The 20,149-nt window shown below is 45.7% G+C and overlaps 1 protein-coding gene across 7 annotated transcripts in view; it reads right to left on the bottom strand.

The window, feature by feature from the left end:
* Positions 1-313: 313 nt before the first annotated feature.
* LOC138513780 (acyl-coenzyme A amino acid N-acyltransferase 1-like) overlaps positions 314-20,149 on the bottom strand; it is a 91,712-nt gene continuing 71,876 nt past the window's right edge. For 6 of the 7 annotated variants that reach the window (XM_069628876.1, XM_069628873.1, XM_069628874.1 and 3 more), the window contains exon 4: positions 314-3,590. In XM_069628876.1, the coding sequence (XP_069484977.1) occupies positions 2,994-3,590 (597 nt within the window). In that variant the 3' untranslated portion in view covers positions 314-2,993. The remainder of the gene's footprint in view (positions 3,591-20,149) is intronic. The other variant, XR_011281816.1, reaches the window with a different exon arrangement.

A 20,149-nucleotide genomic window follows, 5' to 3' on the forward strand; every position in this document is an offset into this window, starting at 1 on the left:
AGTCATGGCATGTGTCATGCTACACAATATGTGCATCAGACGAAATGTGCCCCTGCGCCCTGACGCAGAACTGCAACCACCCGACGATGAGGATGAGGAGGGTGGGGATGGGGCAGCACCTCAGGGAGGCGGCGATGCACAGGAGGGGCGTGAAATGCGTCGTACTCTGATCAACCAATGTTTCTAGCACACGCGGATGGGGGTGTCACATGGAGATGACAATTGGGGCACTGTGTGTGTATGTTATATGGACACTGGGGTCTGTTCACCAATAAATCACACATACGCAATGAGCAATGTCCACACATGTGAATTGTGCAAAAAGGAAAAGTGTATTTTAAATGTGATTTTGTTTAACGCACCCCCTCCCCCCTCAACTCCCTACAAAGGTGTGAGGAAGTCTGTGATGCAGTGGCTGATGTTGGATTTCTCCACTGGGCGGCCACTATTGGCAGCCCCCCCCGGCCCCTGGGGCACCCCTGCCTGTGCTACGCAGGTTCCTGCCCGATCGGCGGACCGGGCTGCTTGGTGTTGAACTGGCACCCGAGGAGGTGCCTGGCTGCTCATTGGGACGCATGTCCCGAATTGTCTGAACAAGTTCGGAGATCACGTGCCGCACCGCAGCAAGTTCAGCACATATGTCCTTTGTGGAGGACTGTATTGCAGCCTTCACTGTCTCTGCGCATTGCTCCATTGCTGCCCTTGCACCCCCACATTCTGCCACATGCTCAGTTAGGAGGGAGGAGAGTTGGTGCTGCCGGGTGATCTCCTCCAACGACTGTTGATTTTTCTGCCCCATGGATATTGCCAGTGGTATTTCCATTGGGCTGCTCACCTCCTGCACATCATGCACTGAGCATGGAGAGCCTGGCCAATCCCCATCATCTAATTGCCCCTGTGTGGCATCTTCATGCGGGCTGCTTTGGGACAGGTAGGGGGGAATGAGGGTGGGCAGTGGGGGGTCCTACATCAATCTCCTCATCATTCCCTGCATCACTGTCCGAGGAAGCTGCAATGGCAGCAGTTTCCCCGATTGTGCCGCTTCCTGCTGAACCAGTCCCTTCTGTGGCCACCATTTGGGGTATGTCTGCTGCTGGTACCGTGCTGCCTGCTGGGGTGCCTGTCAGTGCCCTTTCCTGTGTTTTTGCCACAGATTTTGGCTGCTCTGGGGTTTTGGTCTGTACAGCAGAGGTGGAGGGTTGGTTTGCTGGCACTGTGGTCCTGGCCTTCTTGGCAGGTGTGGTGGCAGTAGTGTCTTCATCGTCGAGGTCGGAATTTGAGCCTGTGGTGGAGCAAAGGAGGGAAAGTGTTATTGATGGGTCTGCGGACATTGAGCGGGCATTGTGATGACTGCCATCGTTTTGGTTACTAGATGCGGCACATTTGAGGCAGGGGCATACAGATTGTCTCCCTTTTGTGTGGAAATAGCATGGAGATATGTGGATGCCTACAGTTAGGGTGTGCATACTGCATGTGTACAGGGTTAAGGTTGGATGTGGCTGTAGGCAGTCTCCTGCTGATGTATTGCATTTACACTATAGGGCAACATTGTGCTTCACATGAATGGACTACTTTTGCATGGCTTGATTTGAGGCACCTACCTGCATCGCCTGATGTCGGGGCTCCTCTCTCCATTCCTCCTACCCCTTCAATGCTCTCGATGCCGATTGTAGTGGCACAATTTCCTCCCAGAGCTGCAATTTTATTGGGGACTCTGATCCTCCCCCGGTTGCCATGCCCATGTTCCTGTTTGCAGATAGGATGCCCCTAACGCGGAGCCGGAGATCATCCCACCGCTTACGGCACTGTCTCGCGTTGCGGGGTACTGTTCCCACAGCACTGACCCGCTGTGCAACTAGGGTCCATATGGCCTTCTTCTTTGCAATTGCCGGCCTGGTCATTTGGCTTGAAAACACTACAGCAGCGTTCTCCTGGAGGGTCTCCGCCAACATGTTCAGCTCTTCCCTGGTGAAACGGTCCTGCCGCTGGCGGTCACAAGTTTTCTTCACAACTTTAGGCATTTTCTCGCAGGAAATATGTAGCCGATGCTTTTTGCCGGTTCTCAGGGTCAGATGTCCACTGGTTGCGGAGGATGCCAATGGATTGTGTTTTTAAAGATGGCCGCCGTGCTCTTTCCCGTTCCGCCGCGATGACGCTACTTCCGGTTCCGCTTATTTACAGTCACCGCTAATTGCGGTGACCGCTAATTGTGGTCGCCGCTCAGATCGGTGGCCGGGGTGGCGGTAGTGCACCTTGCGCGGCATACGATGCCGCTAGGTGCCGTTTTGGGGGCATTAACGCCATGGCGTAGTTTACATTACCGGCATGGCGCAATGCTCGTGCCCGATGGGTCGTAATGTGCCGCTTTTTACGGCTTCGCTCCAGCACGGACACGTTAGTTGCGCCATGCCGGTAATGTAGAATACTTACCGCCAGGGTTGTAATGAGGGCCTATGTGTTTTACTTGTGTCAAACCTTCTAATGGCAATTGTAGGCTGTGTTTCTACATCCTGCATTCTCTCTCCTCTAGGAAGGATGCCATTTTTACATTGTAGTGGGGAGTCCCTCAGTGTCCCACATTTGATTAGATGGCTGGACAGTGGCCTTGGATTTCGTTCAATAACCACCTTCAGGGTGGAGGCCGCGCCCTGCACCATCTCGGCCTCCAAAGTGTAGGCCACACAGTGCTTGACTTTACCATTTTAAAGATGTTGCTTTAAAGTACCCGCTGTGCCCTTTTAGAGTTTTTGTTTAAAAGATGTCATTGATCATGCCATCTTTGATGTTCTGGGTGTTAGTCTGAGCACTGCAAGGTGAGGGCGCTAGCCTACTATAACTGGAAAATTTGTTTGGTTTTTCGATTTTGCGCTGCAACCATAATGTCCCTTTAACAATGTTTTTTCTCTGAATTTCAAAGGCTTTTATTAGAGAAACGTAACCCTAACATCCCTTTTAACAAAGTGTATTTGTTGAATACGTATATAGTCATGTCCTCAGAGCTTGCAGAGAGCTGGACGTCCTAAGTGGCACTGGAGAAAGGTCTGGATCTCCTTCCAGGAATGTTCCTGTGCCCTGCAGTGGGCTTCTAACTCCCCTCCCCACATCAACGGTAGCGGAAAAAAGGGCGAGCTTGACATGTCACAGAGAGGAGATCCTGGCGGTTCAATCAGGTGCCCTGCTCCTGGGTAGAACAGCAGCTGAGCATTACTCTTTCCATGCCTTTTTAACCTCTTCAGAGCCTCCTCCGCATACAGTTTGCTGTTGTAGTTTCTGTCATCACCACCAACGATGAAGAGTATCTGCCCCCTGGCCCTCTCCACAGGGAGAATGCAGTCCTGGTGCCTGGGCTCACGGGGATCGACCAAAGCATTATAGGCAGCCATTGCCCCATTCCTGTGGGTGCAAATACATTCTGGCATATAAGGCGAGCCTGTGATGGCCAGGTCTTTGTAGCGAAGTATCATGCCGTTGATACTATTGGTACCGTTGATGCAGACCGTAGCTGCAACCTTCTTTAAGAATGTCGCCATGGCCAAGGCAATCTCTGCCCCTTTGCAGATAGCCACCACTCCAACTGCGGGACCCAGCACCTGGGAAAAAAAAGGAACACTTGTAATTAGGATATCACTGGCAGCATACTGCAATGAAGTTTCCACAAGATTTTTGCCAAACACTAAACTGCGGCTCATGAAATGAAGGCATCTAGTCAAGGTTGAGGGTGAATATCTCAGACGTGGTAGGAGATAATGAAGCATAGAGTTGATTTGACCAAATACAAACCACATTTATTACGTATTAGACTCAAGAGTGTTTTTTCTTTAAAACAAATTCCTGCAAACGGAATACATTAGGCTGGTTATAACCTCTTTAGGGCGAGTTTCCCTTTTCTAATTGTAATAACATACTGCTGATCCGAAATATATATATATTATATTAGTTGTATTGTGTTGGGGCATTATTTATTCGACAAAGGAGCACCTTTCTAACTAACCAATGTTTTCGCTCAATTTGCCATATTTCCTGCCCATAACTATAAAATAATGTCTTTTTTTCTGATAATGATATTAGTTTTCATAAAAGACGCAATAGAATAGTGGGTGATAAATGGAAACAATCCGGCATTAGTTATCAATAAACTTACAAAAAAGAGAAAAGAAATGAAGAAAGCACATTATGGGCGGGGAGCACAGTACACAACTAAAACGTAACAAGCCAAATACTCGCACAATAAAAAGAAAACTAAATACATATGATAACAGTAGCACAAGGTCATCATTCTGCTATTCTAATAGTCATACACCCCATAAAACGAATTGCAAGATAGGACACTATATCTTGAGGTTCATTTATTGATAGAACATTGCATGCATTCTTGGACAAGTGGATACCAGAAATAGCATACATCATAAACTCATCATATGAAGTGCTAGGTATCATATAACAGTTTGCTGAGCACCAAGTTAAGTGGCATTACATCCTGGATCATTAGGTTTGCTCAATATATGGAACGTGCACAGCAGTCATTCACGTTTATCGGCACAGGTGTAGATGTTTTACCCATGCTTTATGTTTTGGAGACAGTAGCTGAACACTGGGATGAAAATCTCATGGAAGATCTCTTCCCTTAGAGGGCAAGATATTCTATCCAATGTAGCTGGCCACCCATTACCACCGATCTTTGATTTTCAGGTTGAGGCACTTTCCTGTTCTTCAGGAATACTCTCATCAATCATCTGTCTTTTGAGGGAGGGGTGGAGTGTTGTAGCCAGAGGGGACAATGAACAGAACTGTTAAGTGAGGAGTTCATTTCTACTTCTGCTCTAAAAGGTGTACACGTCCGTTTTGCAGCTCGGACCTGAATCTTCAAAGTCTCCTCATATTTGTGCATGCATGTGCACCTCCAACACAAAAGAAATGCATTGATGGCGGAGTACGCACTGTGTGCACAGGTCACATTGGCCGTTGGGAAGACTGTGGGGAGGTATTTTCCCAGAACATAGCACTGAGGTTGCACTAATGTGGACAAGGTCAGTTACATTCCAATGCCATCACACGGTGCAACAGTAGGATAATGCAACAAGTCCAAGTTCCAACAGGAAATGTTGGCCTACCTGACGTGGCAGCTCCAGGTGATGGTCGAACCTGTGACTCTGGTCCACTGCTGAGAGTTACGTCTCAAGACGGCAGGAGGATGCATGTCATATTTCTCAGAGTTGAGGAGAAAAGGTAAGATGCACACTCCTGGCTGTGTTAAGAGCGTTTCATGCACACTACTAGAAGCTGGACCATCCTGCAGTACAGATTCAGTATCCGACTCTGGGTGCGGTGCCAGAAGCGTGGAAGGGGATTGCAGACTGTGCATAATCGCTTGTCAGAATGGTAAACCCTGATGCTGAGGCCCATATGCTTGGATTTTCTCTTGGGGAGATGGTATTTGTTCTATGTAGCCCACTCTGGGCTTCTATGTAGCAGAGATCCTCTCCATGCTAAACACTACTTGCATCCTGGATGTCATATGGAAGACTTTGGGGACTGTGGCACATGCTACATCACCTTGGGGTTGCTGTACTTGTTGCAGGCCATCAGGGTCAATTGTGCATGGTCCATAATAAGGCATAGCTTCCCCACTTTTTGGCAATGTTTTAATTCTTTAATGACCCACTTAATGTCTAGACATTCACGTCTTATGATAGTATAGTTTTTTCTCAAGAAGGAATCACTTCAGGCTTATATACAAAATAGGATGTTCTACTCATTGCCTTTACTGGGACAGTACGGCTCCCAGATCTAATTTGGAAGCGCTTTTTGGCAACATGATTGCTGGTTGGAGTCTGTAATGATTAACAGTGAGGTTGTACACACAGCACTCATTGGGGTGTGGAAGTCAATCAGTTCAGGGGATTCCCGTTGCAGTTGTATAAGTTGAACTACCCGTCACTGAGAAGTGCCGAAATGGTGGACAATCAGGGAATCAATAAGTGGTAATTGCCCACCAGATTCATAACGGCTGGTAGCACCTTCTTGATGGTTTGACATAGGACTTTCTGAATAGCGGCTACCTTCACGGCTTGGAGCTTTTCCGGTACATTCCATATGAGAAATCCTAATTATTTAACGGAGAACAACATGATATATTGCTGGATTGACTAGAAGTCTCCCTTTACACAGGTTCTGTCACACCAGATACAAACGGTGCAGATGTTCCTCTCCTGCGACTACGAAAGAAAATATTGTCGAGGTAGGCACCAGGGAAATGCTGATATACTCTGAACACATAATCCATTAATCAATTAAAGGTAAGGCAGTGAACTGAAACAACCCTCCATGGTAGAAAAGACTTCAATCGTATTATTCTTCTGTGCCAGGTGAATCTGCCAATGCTCTTTAGAATGATCTAAAGTAGATATTATTGTTAAAAAAAAAATCCCATCTTTTCAATTAACTAATCTACCCTGGGCAAGGGGCATAAGGTATGCATCAAAACTGTGACAAGTTATTCACTTTTCAGAAATCGATCAAGAGCTGACATGTGCCATGAGAACTAGGGGAATGACCATTGGTGATGGGATCGTTCTATGACCCGAAGGACTAGCATCTTCTTAATTTCATCCCTGTCAATCTACCTGCGGGTCCCGGGTAGCCTGCAGGGTCTGAGCTTGGGAGGTTTATTTACAGGATTGGGAATTCCAATGACAATTCTGAAAATGCATCCGAAAAATGTAGAAGAAACGAGACATCCCTTAAATACTGTTGTTGCCCATCCTGTACTTGATCAGACACCAGGGTGAATGTGAGGCCGGGAGGATGTGAGTTAAACTGGGTAACAGTCCAGGAAGCGATTAGTGACAGCTTACTATTTTCCTTCCATGATTTCAACCAGTTGACATGATATAGGTTGCCCTTTTTTGTCCTGGCTGTGCACCTGGTAGTTAAAATTGCACTTAACTTCTGTCATCACAGGAGGACCATGCCACTTGACTACTAGATTGTTGTCTCTGGTAGGTATTAACACTATGACTTGATCCCCTTCAGGAACTTCCTCAGCTTAGTGTTGGGAGCTCATGTTCTAAAGTGGCGTAATATGAACAGAAGGCATAAAAAGGCTGGAGTATGGCTTTTACTCCTTTTATTCACATCACACCACATTTTCCATCATTTGTATGGCAGAGAGTAGGTGCGGAACACAACTTGCATTTCCGCCACCTTTCTTCCTCTCCACCTTACAAATGCTCCAGCATTTGCATTGATTTTCATGCTGGTGCAAATACTGGAGATCCCTATGGGATCCTCTAGCTTTATGCACCCGCATAAAGCAGGCGGACTGCACAGGGATCCATTGTGCACGTTGTCTGCCAGCGTGTACAGTCCCAATTAAACGCTGCCCGACATGTGAGCATGTCGGACAGCGTTTACTCACTTGCATGGCATCGTGTAAAAATGCAGGGGAAAAAGGCGGCATGCACATTTGCACCCTGCTATGCCTCAGTGCAAACATGAGCTCCTTGGAGTCTTATAGGCACATCTTGGCACGAAATGGGCTGTATTCTTACTCTGGTCGCCCTGTTGTTCCAAGACTTCCATCAAGGTATCCAATAAACCACTGGGTTGTCTAACATTTACCAACTCGAAAGGAATGTACCCAGTGAAATCCTTCGGAGGCAGCAAACGGAGCCCACGGTGTTGGGGGATGTTTACCAATTTCCCCCATCTTCTTTCACCAACATCCCAAGAAGGTTTTTAAGAGCTTGGTTGACTCTTTCTAACAGCCCATCTGTTTGGGATAAAATGTAGGAGTAGATCAGATTTTGATATGCAGCAGATCCTTAATCTTTCCCGTATGTTTTCAACATGAAGCTCATAACTTCATAAGTGAGCATTTCTTTGGGGAAACCCAACTTGGTGAAGTAGGGCACTAGGTGCTTGGGATGTATTAGCACTCAAAGAAAAGGCTTCTGAATATCTAGCTGCATAATCTACTACCACCATAATGTAACACTCCCATTCTATGGATGGCAAAAGGGGTCCCACTTTGTCATCCCAATGATGGAGAAAGACACCTCAATGGCAGGTGCGTGGGGAGCTTCAGCTTGGAAAGTTTTCTGGCATATGGGTTCCTTTAGGTGGCAATATACACCTTGCCAGCTCATGATCCTGAGTCTTCGCCCTACCCAAATGGCTGTAAGGTGCGAGTGGACCATCTCCATGGCCAAAAGGGGTGTGCGCCAGCAAGCTAATTTGGGTCTCCCCTCCTTTTTGGCATTGTTTTATCACTTCTGCAGAAAAACAGCACTCTTTCCCCAACCAACCCCATTGCCGACCTCCCTAAGACCCTCCCCTCCCGCTGTATCCAAATCTGTAAAGAACCTGGGATGTACCATGGATACAGATCTGACACTTTTAAACCACATCAACTTTAAAAAAAAATGTTTATCGCAATTTATAGCGTATACGTTCACCCTAGACATCTTGGCGAGAGGAAAAATGTAGTACAGGTCAGTCCACAAAGTTATGTAAAAAGAGAGGTTTTCAGAAAACGCCTAAACTGAAATGGTTCACCGTTGCCCTGAGTCCAGGGGGAAGACCATTTCATAGCTTAGCAGTCTCAAATGTGAAAACTTGTCTGCCCACCTTCGAAAGTCAGGACTTTCGAATCACCAATAAATTGGCATTGCTGGAACGAAGCAGGCGTTCCGGGATATAGTGGCAGAACTTATCTTTGAGATATTCAGCTCCTTGACGGTAAAAGGCCCGGTGAACTAAACAAAGAGATTTAAACGTAATCCTTTGGTTCACCGGAGGCCAATGCAGTGCCCAAAGAACGGGACTAATATGTGCTCTAATAGGAGCATTTGTAGCCACCCGAGCTGTAGGATTTTGCAATAGCTGCAAAAGATGGAGGATTCCTACTGGGTGAGCCAGATAAAGGGAATTACAGTAGTCAATGCGGCTGGTGATAAGCGAATATACCACCAGCGGACACAAACGGGATCGAAGGAAAGGAAGTATCTTTCAGAGCACTGTGAGAAAAAGATGTCCAGTTTTACAAACCACACTTACCTGAGGTGCTCTAGAGAGCGAAGAGGATAGAAGAACTCCAGGATTTTTAACAGTAGTCACCGAGGTGGGAAGATCACCCAGTGCATGGGGCCGGGATGAGGGAGTCCACAGTGCTGGACCCAGAGAGGAACCCACTACCAAGACCTCAGTCTTGTCACCGTTCAGTTTAAGCCAGTTCACACTCATCCACTCCCCGACTGCAGCCAGGCACTCGCACAAGCATGACAACACTTAAACAGATCTCTGATCCACACGGACCAGGATCTAGGTTTCATCAGCATACGAGTAGCACCGGAATCCATGGGAGCAGATGAGGCGAACTAGTGGGTGAATTTGGATATTAAAAAGCATGGGTGACAAGGCCGAGCCCTGAGGGACACCACAAGGTAGTGAACAAGAATATGATAAAAAGGGTGAGAACAAAAGAGATTGATTCCTGTCAGTCAAGAAAGAAGTAAACCAGGCCAGGACATCCCCGGAGAAGCCTGCCACTGTGAGCTGGGATAGCAGGAGGGGTGGCCGACAGTGTTGAATGCCGCCAACAGATCTAATAAAAAGAGTGCCCCCCACTCCTCCCTGGTCAACCAGCAGTGTAGGATCGTCCACCACAGACACCATCTCACACTCCGTTCCCCGGCCCGGTTGAAATCCAGACTGAAAAGAGTCAAAGAAGTGCAAAGTTTCCAGAAAGGAAGATAGAAGAGGCAACACCAAAGACTCGGGCAATTTCATGAAAAAAGGAAGAAGTGAAATAGGACCATAGTTAGCCAAGAGAGATGTGTCCAAGGAAGGTTTCTTCAAAAGAGGGATTACAGTTGCGTGTTTTAGTTTAGTTCAGCAGGAATAATACCCGTCTGGCAGGATAAATTAAGAGCACCTGTTAACCGGGGTATTATGGAAGGCATGATTGTTTTCAGGATGGCCAAGGGAAATGGGTCAGAGGGGGCCGCTGACTTAAGATGAGAGACAGCCGATGAAACATCCTCAGAAAACTTCGGAAAGGTGGCCCATGCCAAAATGGGATGGACAGCCTATAATGGACTGGGGGGAATTGATCTGAGGCAGGTTGCAGCAATAGCTTTCCGTATATCTACCGCTTCGATGATAAAATAAATCTGTGAGAGAGTCACATAATGCCTGAGGGGGCAGAGCCTTAGGAGATAAATGGTTAGCAGAGGAGAAAGATTTTACTACTGAGAAAAGTTATTTCGCATGATTAAGAGCTTGCTCAATTTTTTAAGTGAAAAAAGCTTGTTTAGCAATCCGAATATTCTAGTGATAGTCCCTCATAAATTCTCGAAAGTTCTCTTTTTATGTGGGATCGTAGCTACGACACCATTAACGCTCCGCCTGCTTGACTTGCATATGGAAAGCGTTCAGCTGTTCTGTGAACCATGGCTCAGAATGACGCCTTCGCGTACGTACAGATTTAAGAATAGCTAAGTGGTTACTCACCGTATGAGCAATAAGTGAAGGCGAGGACAGGCTAGTTTGAGGAAGACTCCTACATTTATCCACGATCAGTGGTGACAAATGCTGAGAATCCACCTTCTGCCAGTTATGTCTCATGGACTTCGCCTGAGGAGATTTAGAGGCAGCTATAGGCCCTAATAATTGAAAGGATATAAAATGACAATCTGACCAGATAACCGGTTGATTGAATGTAACCAAAATCCTAGCAATGGCAGAAAATATCAAATCAAGAATACGCCCCTTAGTATGGGTAGGATCAGATATAAACTTAGTTCTAAATCCCCCATAGCCTCACAAAAGTGGGCTAGAGCTGGTTTCAGTGGGGTATTAAACTCTATATTAAAGTCACCTAGTACAACTAGGTTTGTGCATTAAATGTAAAGCAGCCACCAAATCCAAATAAAGGATTCAGAAAAGTAGCATGGTGTCAAGGGGGCCTATATATCACGAGAAAATGCCACACAGTTGAGGATGACAAAACACAATGTACCAGGAGTGCTTCTATTTTCAGCTTGTGTTCCAGCAGGATAGGAGAACATTTTAGAGCGGTATTAAATATAATAGCCATACCGCCACCTGGGTGGGGGGAATTGCCATCACAACAGATAATACTGTATCCATCTGGGATAGCTTGGCAGAGAACAGGAGCAGCTGCTTCATTTAGCCAAGTCTCCATGATAAAATCCATATTGAATGAGTCTTTGGCCAAAAGCTTGTGAACTAAAGTAGCATGCACATTTAAAGAACAAGCATTAATTAAGAATGCCGACTGAGCTTTTACTTTCGTATCCACATCTGCATCATCAATCAATATCACATCAGAGAGGTTTGCTGGCAATAGTGTGCTAGGGGGGGCAGAGAGCAAGTAGTGGTTTCTTTGAGTAGTACCTACATTACAAAGTTTCAAGCCGGTGTGCCCGCTTTGTGCCTGGACGGGCCCCGACGGGCCTAACTTGGTGCAACATAGGCGCAACAGGCTCTTTGCCGCAGCATATGACCGCTGCGCTGTCTGGCAGGTCTGCACATTTATACCGTGGGTGTATTACCAGAGCCAATCTGTGTCCACTGCAAGTAAGCAGTGAAGAAAGACTACCCCATGTGTCTTGCGTGCGGAAAGAAAAGAAAAACAGACCTGTAACCGAGTACGAGCCTCAGTGTACAATGGAGGCCAGGCACCCTTTGCCAGGGACTGGCATACAAGGAAACCAACGTTTAAAAGGAAGGAAGGAAGGAAGAATTAAAACAACATTAAAAGTTGATCTAATCGCCATGGAGTAGCGTGTATGGGGGTAAGTAGCGCCCAGTCACACGCCGCAACCCGGGTAGTAGCCAGGTGCATGAAAGGAAAATAAAACGCGAGGAGAAACATTAGAACAGAAGGATAACATTTTTTTAAAAAATAGTGCTGCAGCGCCGTACCTTTATGGCAGCGCCGTAACTTTGTGTCTACATCTTGCTATCTACACCTCTGCATTCCCAGACGCATCTTCCCTTACCTCTCCTACACTCACAGTCATAGCAATCATTACTTTAGTCCTCTCCTGCCTAGACAACGCCAACTCCCTTTACCCGGGCGCCCCTACATATCAACTCAGAAAGCTCCAACAGGTCTAAAACACTGCAGCTAGGCTCCTCCTAGCCCTTTGCCCCAGAGAGCCGATCATGGTCCACTTTCAAAGCCATGTGCACCATCCACCATGCCCTGCACAAGACGAGCCTAGAATACCTGTAACACAAGGTCACCCCCTACCAACCCTACACTCCTCCTTGTCATCCCTCCCTTCAAATCGACAAGAATAGGGGGGGATCCTCCTTCTCCATCCAAGCTCCCACAATCTGGAGTGCAATTCTTCTTAGCATCTGCCGCTTAGAGGATCACCTTGCCCTCTGGAAGGCCCTCTAGACCTGCCCCCCCCCCCACACCTGCATCCTGACAAACCTATTCTGCACCTTGGGTTATTCAAAACCCTGTCAAATAGGCCAAGGCAGCAATGAACCCCTCATAGAACGTACAGGGAGAATAACGCCACGAGACCGCAGGACAGAATCCACACAGTGCCTATGAAACCAAGAAACCAGCCAGGACACAAAGATACGTATTGCAGTCCATGTCGATACATTGCACAACATCTCTGCCATTAGAATGCAGATATGTCCCACGACATAGATGTGTCTAGCTGGACACAATCAATTTCCTGCAATAGCACACTCTGACAACCTCACAGCACCCATCTTCAAGCCAGCTCGACATGGATCGCTAGCAGGGACTTGGTCACCCCTTCCTACCTTTGTATTGGCTAAAATGCACACACTCCTTAACTCCTCTGACGAATCTCACATACCTTGGATTTTGGTCCTCCGAGGGCATTCACCTACAGCGCTTTGGAGGTCATACCAATGGGAAAAGGCGCTATACAAATGACAAATGATATTACATTACATTTACAAAAATCCACCCAACTTCACAAGATAAGGACCTTGCTGTTCTATCTGTTCAACTTCGAGATTACTAGTTCAAATACTTCTCTGTGGTTGCGGCTTTTGCACTGGGCAACAGTGCAGTCAGGAGAATCTGGGAGGCCTGCTTCTTACTCAGAGGAGTGTTTTTAAGGAGGAGAGGCAGAGCCAAATCCCCTCCTCATAAATGGGTTGTCCACCATTTACCAACTCGAAAATGGTGAATACAGTGGAAGCTTGGGGGATTTATGAACAGCAATCAGAACCCACAGAGCAGTTCATCCCAATGTTCCCATTCCACCAACTTCCTAAGAAGGTTTTTTATGGGCTTGGTCGAATCTTTACATCAGCCTATCTGTTTGGCAGTCAATATATAGAAGTACAAAAGGTTTTGATATGCAGCAGATACTTCATCTCCCCTTAAGTTTAGACATGAAATTAATACCTTGATCAGTGAGCATTTCCCTAATGAAGTAGGGCACTAGGTTCTTTAGAATGCCTCGAGTTGTTTTGCCTCTTATACAAAAATCCACCCAATTATACAAAATCAGGGCTTGCTTGTTTAACCCTTCAACTTCTTGGATGACTTGTTCAAATGGTTCTCTATGATTAGGGTCCTTCCACTGGGCAGCAGTGATGGCAGGAGGTCTGCCTATTCCTTGAATGAGGGCTTGCTAGAAGCATAGCTAGAGCCAAACCCCCTCCCCATCACTGGATTGTCTATGATTAGCCAAATCAAAAGGGGTGAACCCAGTGGAAGCCTGGGAGAGGTGGGTATCTGGAGAGCAAACACAGCCTACAGGAGGTGATCAGATAGCACAGTGAGCTAAGCGCTTACCCCGGATATCTGTGCACAGCCTGCTGTGGAAGGTTCAAATCACAGCATGATTGCCTTTCATCCTTCCGAGATCGATAAATTGAGTACCACTCTGTGGGATAATAATGTCTTCTGCTATTTCAGCGTTACGAGGCCTATGGGTGTTTTACACTATATAAGAAATACATTATTATTATTATCATCATCATCCCAATTTCCGCCCCTGTGGCTGGAAAGTCAGCACATTCTGTGATATCTGGAATGCAGACCAGTTTGCATATTAGTTGGGCAATGTGGCATTGACACTTGGTAAGAACAAGAGCTGTGGTCCATTAGGAGGAACACAACATTGCTGGCATCATCTTGGTTTACCACGTCAACCTCCACATCAACACAGCGAATGCTGGATAGCCCTGACTTGGATGCTGTACATCTAAACATGCTTTTGGGCACCAGTTGCTTAAGTTAGTCTGGACCAGAGCCAGACTCCCAGCTGGTATTAAGATAAGTTGTAATGGTCGAAGCTTAGAGGCAGGAAGATTTAGAGAGGCGCTGGAGACAGTGAGCTTCTGGGGGAAAGGGAGAAAAGAAAGAATACCTCTGAGGAGGTGCAGCTGATAGTCCGACGTTGACGTCTTAGAGACGTCAGTATACTCCCAATACCTGGCAATGGAATGGGCCTACATTTGTATAATTTCTTACATTCCCCTCTTATTTCTCCTGACCTGAATCCTTGGATAGCGAGGACCTCCTTTGCAGAACATTCCCCCATATGACTATTTGGTTCCATAACATAACAAGATTGCCCTTGCACCCCTTCACCACTACCACAGGAGGCATCTAATTCGGTAGTACTATGCCTTGTGTGTTGCCATTGTTCTAGCATTTCACAAGAGTGCGTGATTATTTCAGATAACGTATTAGACTTATGAATAAAGGTGTTTAATCCATGTGGAATTGTACCAGCAACAGAAAATGAAAACATCCATGTAACTCTGCCGGCCCTTACATGTGTCTGCAGTCAATGCTGGTGCTTAAATACTTTCCAAAAATATTGGTGTCAAAGTGTATATCGTCATTTCTAGTTCACTTATTAGGATCTTCAGAAATTCCTACAAGGAGAAGGCGAGTCTCCTTTGAGCTTGCGTATGCACTGGATCACACGTTCTCTTTACAGCCCCTCTCCGAGATGTGCACTGAACACTCCCCATTTCCCCTTTACATTAAAGAAGTCTCATGATACAATATTCATTGCAACCGCAATTTGATCAAGTTCATTAAATGAAAAAGAATGACTATGCAAGACCATCCAACACCTCTGCCAGTACCCTTCTGGGGACACAGTGTAACCTTTTTAAAATGTAGATAACATAATAAAATACATCTGTTGTATAGCCTTTACACAAGTGGACACTTGACAACATATGCTGACACTGCACAAAACATACACAAAGCCACTACACAATGGACATTGTGAAGCCAAAAATAAATCGGCAAAAAGTGGCAAAAAAAGAACAGAATTGTAGCCAATTTCGCACAAATGCGTTTTCAGGAAATACAATTCAACAACGTCTGGAGTAATGTATTCTTATTTTATGGGCCACTGCCCAGCCTACACAATCCTTAACTTTCTTCATTTTTTTTTTTTTTTGGATAGTGTCAGCACTGAGCGGAACCAACGCACAAAAACATCAAGGGAGGTTCTTGTCAACGATCTAGAGATAATTCATGCTATAGGCATCTATGAGGTGACTTAACAATAGTGATTTTCTCTATCCCCCTGATATGTTCTTTGTCCTCTTCCCCCTTCCCTTCCAACCAGAGAAGAATTTCCAAGCCCGAACGTTGGGTCAGTGGGTTTTTCTTCCTATGCCCTGGGAATCCAAAACAAGCATTGGCAAAGCCAACAGTTTGTTTGTACTGCCGTTTATTGCATTCAATATATACAGTACTGTATCCAACACATACTTGGGCTGTTTGGTTGGTCCGTTTGTGAGTAACCAGGCTGGCAGATGGATGTTCTGTGTGATTGAGGTGCACATGGTTACGGGTGCTGATCAGAGGCTGTCTGGAAGGCAAGTGATTAATAATTGTTGCTTGCCTGGCGGGTTATTGGGTGTATTTGATGGGGAGTGTGTGTGCCCTGCACAAAATATTTCAGCATTCAAGGAAGAATGAGGTAGACACAGTCTTTGAAGCTAAATTACTCAAAAGAAAGTGGCTAACTCTCACTCAAAAGAAAGGGGCCGTTCACAGAACAATGGACCGCATTTAAACTTAAAATTAGCGGTAAAGTGCGAGTAATTCCATTACCGCCACTTTAGTGATGCATTACCTCACTGCTGTACTAAGAGTTTGGTGGTAGGGAGGAAGATTTACCTCCAGCAAAACGTTGGAAATACTCCTTATCACCAAAAAGCGGCAATAATTCTGTTGGTGGTAAATCCGCCAAACAATACCATGAAGTCCAATTGACTCCACAAACAGGAATGATCACCACTTACAGGACTAAGTGGCAACTCTACAGGACGAAGTGGCGGCAATAGTAATCAGATTCAGGGCAAATTACCACCGAACCTGTAATGTGGCCCAAGTTTGCATAGAAACGGACTGTGTACATGTCCAAGGAGCTGTGCAATGCACCCTTCCTAAAGTGGTAACTATTCTGCAAAACAGACATTGTGCGCATGAAGACGTTATTGGTTATTTTTTAAAATACGCACTTGCGCCACGCTGCGCATATAGTGCTTTATTCGCTTTGACTCTATGCTAAAGGTTTTTCATTGCAAAGTGCATGCCAGAGGTATTCAACACTCTGCAGGTGCCGAGGATGCGAGGCGGCCTCTTTAGAAGGGACTAGAAAGAATCGACGAGATAGCAACTGCCACAAACACGTCATGTTTTTTTTTTTTTTATAAATCTCATAAAATGGCTCCTATCATATTATAATGTGAAAAAGGTGCTCTTGTTAACATACAATTTTACAAGACAAAAGCTCACATCACAGCTAGCCTACAACTTGGGGTTTGTTGAGCTGGGAGTTTTGAAAAGATAAATGGCTATCTGTACTCTTACGTGAACAACCGACGCCAGGATATTATTAAATACATATAGGGCCTCATTACGAGGTGGGGATTAGGGATTACCGGCACCGGTAAGGGTGCCGGTAATTCCTTACCTCCTACTACTACGAGTTCCCTTTGCGGGTCCTTCCTTAACGCCTGGTTTTTGCAGGAGTTATGGACGGGACCCGCAAAGGGACTCTAGAGCTAATAACGGTACCGCAATTTGCGGTACCGTTATTAGCGCCTTCCCCATTCCCATTGAGCCCTAAGTGGTCTCAAATGGGAATGGGGAATGGCCCTGGTGAATGGGGAATTACCGGTCCCTCCGACCCCAGAATGGACCGGTAATGGCTCCATTCACCAGGGCGGAGTCGGGAGGGTTTTGGAGGCAGCCATGGAGCTAATAGCGCCATGGCTACCTCCAACCTCGTAATGAGGCCCATAGACTTGGGTGAATAAAAGTGAATGAAACTCTTCCACATTTTCTTTTTTTTTTTATTTATTTATTTACAAGTATATACAAAAATAATACCAAAGTACAGAGGAACAACAAGGAATATAAAAAAACGGATCAAATAAAATCATTGAACATGTTCCAAATCTTTTCATATGTGGACAACTTACATTTCAATCTGTAGATCATTTTTTCTGTACTAGACAGGCTATGTATTTCTTGAACCCACTCCTCAAATGACGGACGGACCTGACCTTTCCATCCTCGAAGAATGGAACCTTTTAGCAACAATGGTTGCTCTGAAAAGCCATTTCTTAAGGGAAGAGTTGACTTCAGCCAGCTCGGAATCCTCCCCTAGGATCATTGTCTTAAAGTCCAGGACACACCCTTCACCCAAAATTCTGACACACACACTATCCAGAAAGCCCTGACCCTCTCGCAGGCCCACAGCATGTGTTCCAATGTTCCCACTTCCTGAGCACAACCCCAACAGTCAGCATTGTCAGTCATGCCCCTTTTATGTAACGTTTCCGGACACCAATACACACGGTTCAGGATCTTAATTTGCCTAGACCTTTCGCCCAGATTCAGTGAACATAATGAGACATTTCCGCATATATTCTGCCAGGCCTCAAGATCAATATCAGACCCAATCCTCTCACTCCAGACCTCCCGTAAATTGTCATTGTTCCGAAAATACGACATGAAAAGTTTGTATAACCTACTGGCTAAACCACCTCCCTGTCCATTAGAATCCGTCAGAAAAATAGTCAAGTCAAAGGAGTCAGACCAGTCCACCTCACCGATAGACCTCTTGAGTCGTCTATAAGCCGAGTCCGACAAGTCCTCAAAACTCCATCTCTCTCTCAGCTCAGCTGCAGTCAGCCACCGATCATCGTTCCCCAGGTCGGAGACCTTTTTAACATTCATTAGGAACCAATCGGGCCAAAAAATTGTCCTGGAGTTATCTCTAATCCTAGGATTCAGCCATATAGAGGCATTCTTACACTTAAAAGCGTCCCTCCCTATCAAAGTCAAGACCTCAATCCAAGAGTTGCGCAAAAAGGACGTGGTTAACAGACTTCCCCCCGTGATCTTTGTGTTAGTGGTCAACAGTGCTTCCGGGCCCAATGGCCCATATGCATTCGACTCCGCCACCGCCCATCCGTCCAGTTTACCATCTAAAAACGGAACAAAAGAATGAGCAGAAAATGCTAAATGGTAGGCCTTAAAGTTCGGAACTCCTAGACCACCCAAATAAATTGGACGTTGCAATTTCCATAGACTAAGTCTGGGCGGCTTCCTGTCCCATAAAAATTCTTGCATAAGGCGGTCTAGATCTTTCCAATAACTACACTTTATTCTCAGTGGAAGCATGCTGGTAATAAAGTTAAACTTGGGAGCCAAATTCATTTTCAAGGCATTGACTTTACCCCATAGTGAAAGTTTAAGTAAAGACCACCTTTCCAAAATCAATTTGCAATCTCGTACTACCACACTCATGTTTTCATCAACCATACAGGAGACTGGAGCTGTCAACCATACCCCTAGGTAGCGTAAGCGCCTATCACACCAAGTAAACCCCAGACCCTCAACCAGGGATTTATCACATCTATTGGACAGAGGCAACACTTCTGACTTCTGGCGGTTAACCTTGTATCCAGAACAATCATGAAAATTCGACAAAATCCTCATCAGACATGGCAGGGATATGTCCAAACTCTGCAACACCAACAAGAGGTCATCAGCATAAAGCCATGCCTTTTGCACCATTCCCCAACATTCAATGCCCTGTAAATTCGGTTCATTCTTTATGTAAATAGCTAGGGGTTCAATCGCCAAAATAAATAACAGAGGAGAAAAAGGGCAACCCTGCCTCGTGCCCCGCTTCAAACAAAACGATTCCGACACCACTCCATTAGTCTTAACGTCAGCCGTCGGACTGGCATATAAAAGAGCTACCCAGGAGATAAAATCCTCCCCCAGATTCATTTCCCTCAATACCGAGTATAAATAATTCCAATTAACTCTGTCAAAAGCTTTTTCAGCATCTAAGGACAGGATGGCTGCATCACCTACCAGTCTGTCCGCCATTTCCATGGTTAATAACAATTTCCTGATATTGCTGGACGTATGCCGACTCTTCATGAAACCAGATTGTTCCTCCCCTATCAAGACCGGCATGAACTGTCCTAAGCGTAAAGCAAGAACCTTGGCCAAGATCTTGTTATCTGTATTGATAAGGCTGATTGGACGATAACTAGCTGGTTGATTGCAATCCTTATCCTTTTTTAAAAAGACCGAAATCGACGCATGGCTAGTACTCTTAGGTAACGACCCAACAATTCTGCTCGACACAAACATATCTCTCAGGAGTTCCAAGGCCGAGTTCGGGAGGACCCTGTAAAATTCACATGGAAGGCCATCCGGTCCCGGAGATTTGCCCACATTCAGCCCGGATATTGCGCCTTTAATCTCCTCTATTGTTATCATTTCACCTAGAATATCACGCTCAGCATTCTGGATCTTAGGTAAATTCAAATCACCAAAAAATCTCTCACCCCTACCTGTGATACCAGCCTCATCGCCATACAGATTCTCATAAAAATCGCGGAATATTGAGTTGATTTTAATCGGATCAAAAGTGATTCTACCCTCCTTGTCAAACATAGAAGCTATAGCCGAATCGGAGATCCTTTTCCGCAACCTGTATGCCAGCCACCTGTCACAACGCTCCCCTTTCTCAAAATATGTACACCTAGAGTAGAACAAACTACGTTCGGACCTCATAGACAAAAAATCTTCCATTTCTTTTTTGAGTTTTTT

The sequence above is a fragment of the Ambystoma mexicanum genome, chromosome 12, assembly GCF_040938575.1.
Source record: "Ambystoma mexicanum isolate Mex_15411 chromosome 12, UKY_AmexF1_1, whole genome shotgun sequence".
NCBI classification, from domain to species: Eukaryota; Metazoa; Chordata; class Amphibia; order Caudata; family Ambystomatidae; genus Ambystoma; species Ambystoma mexicanum.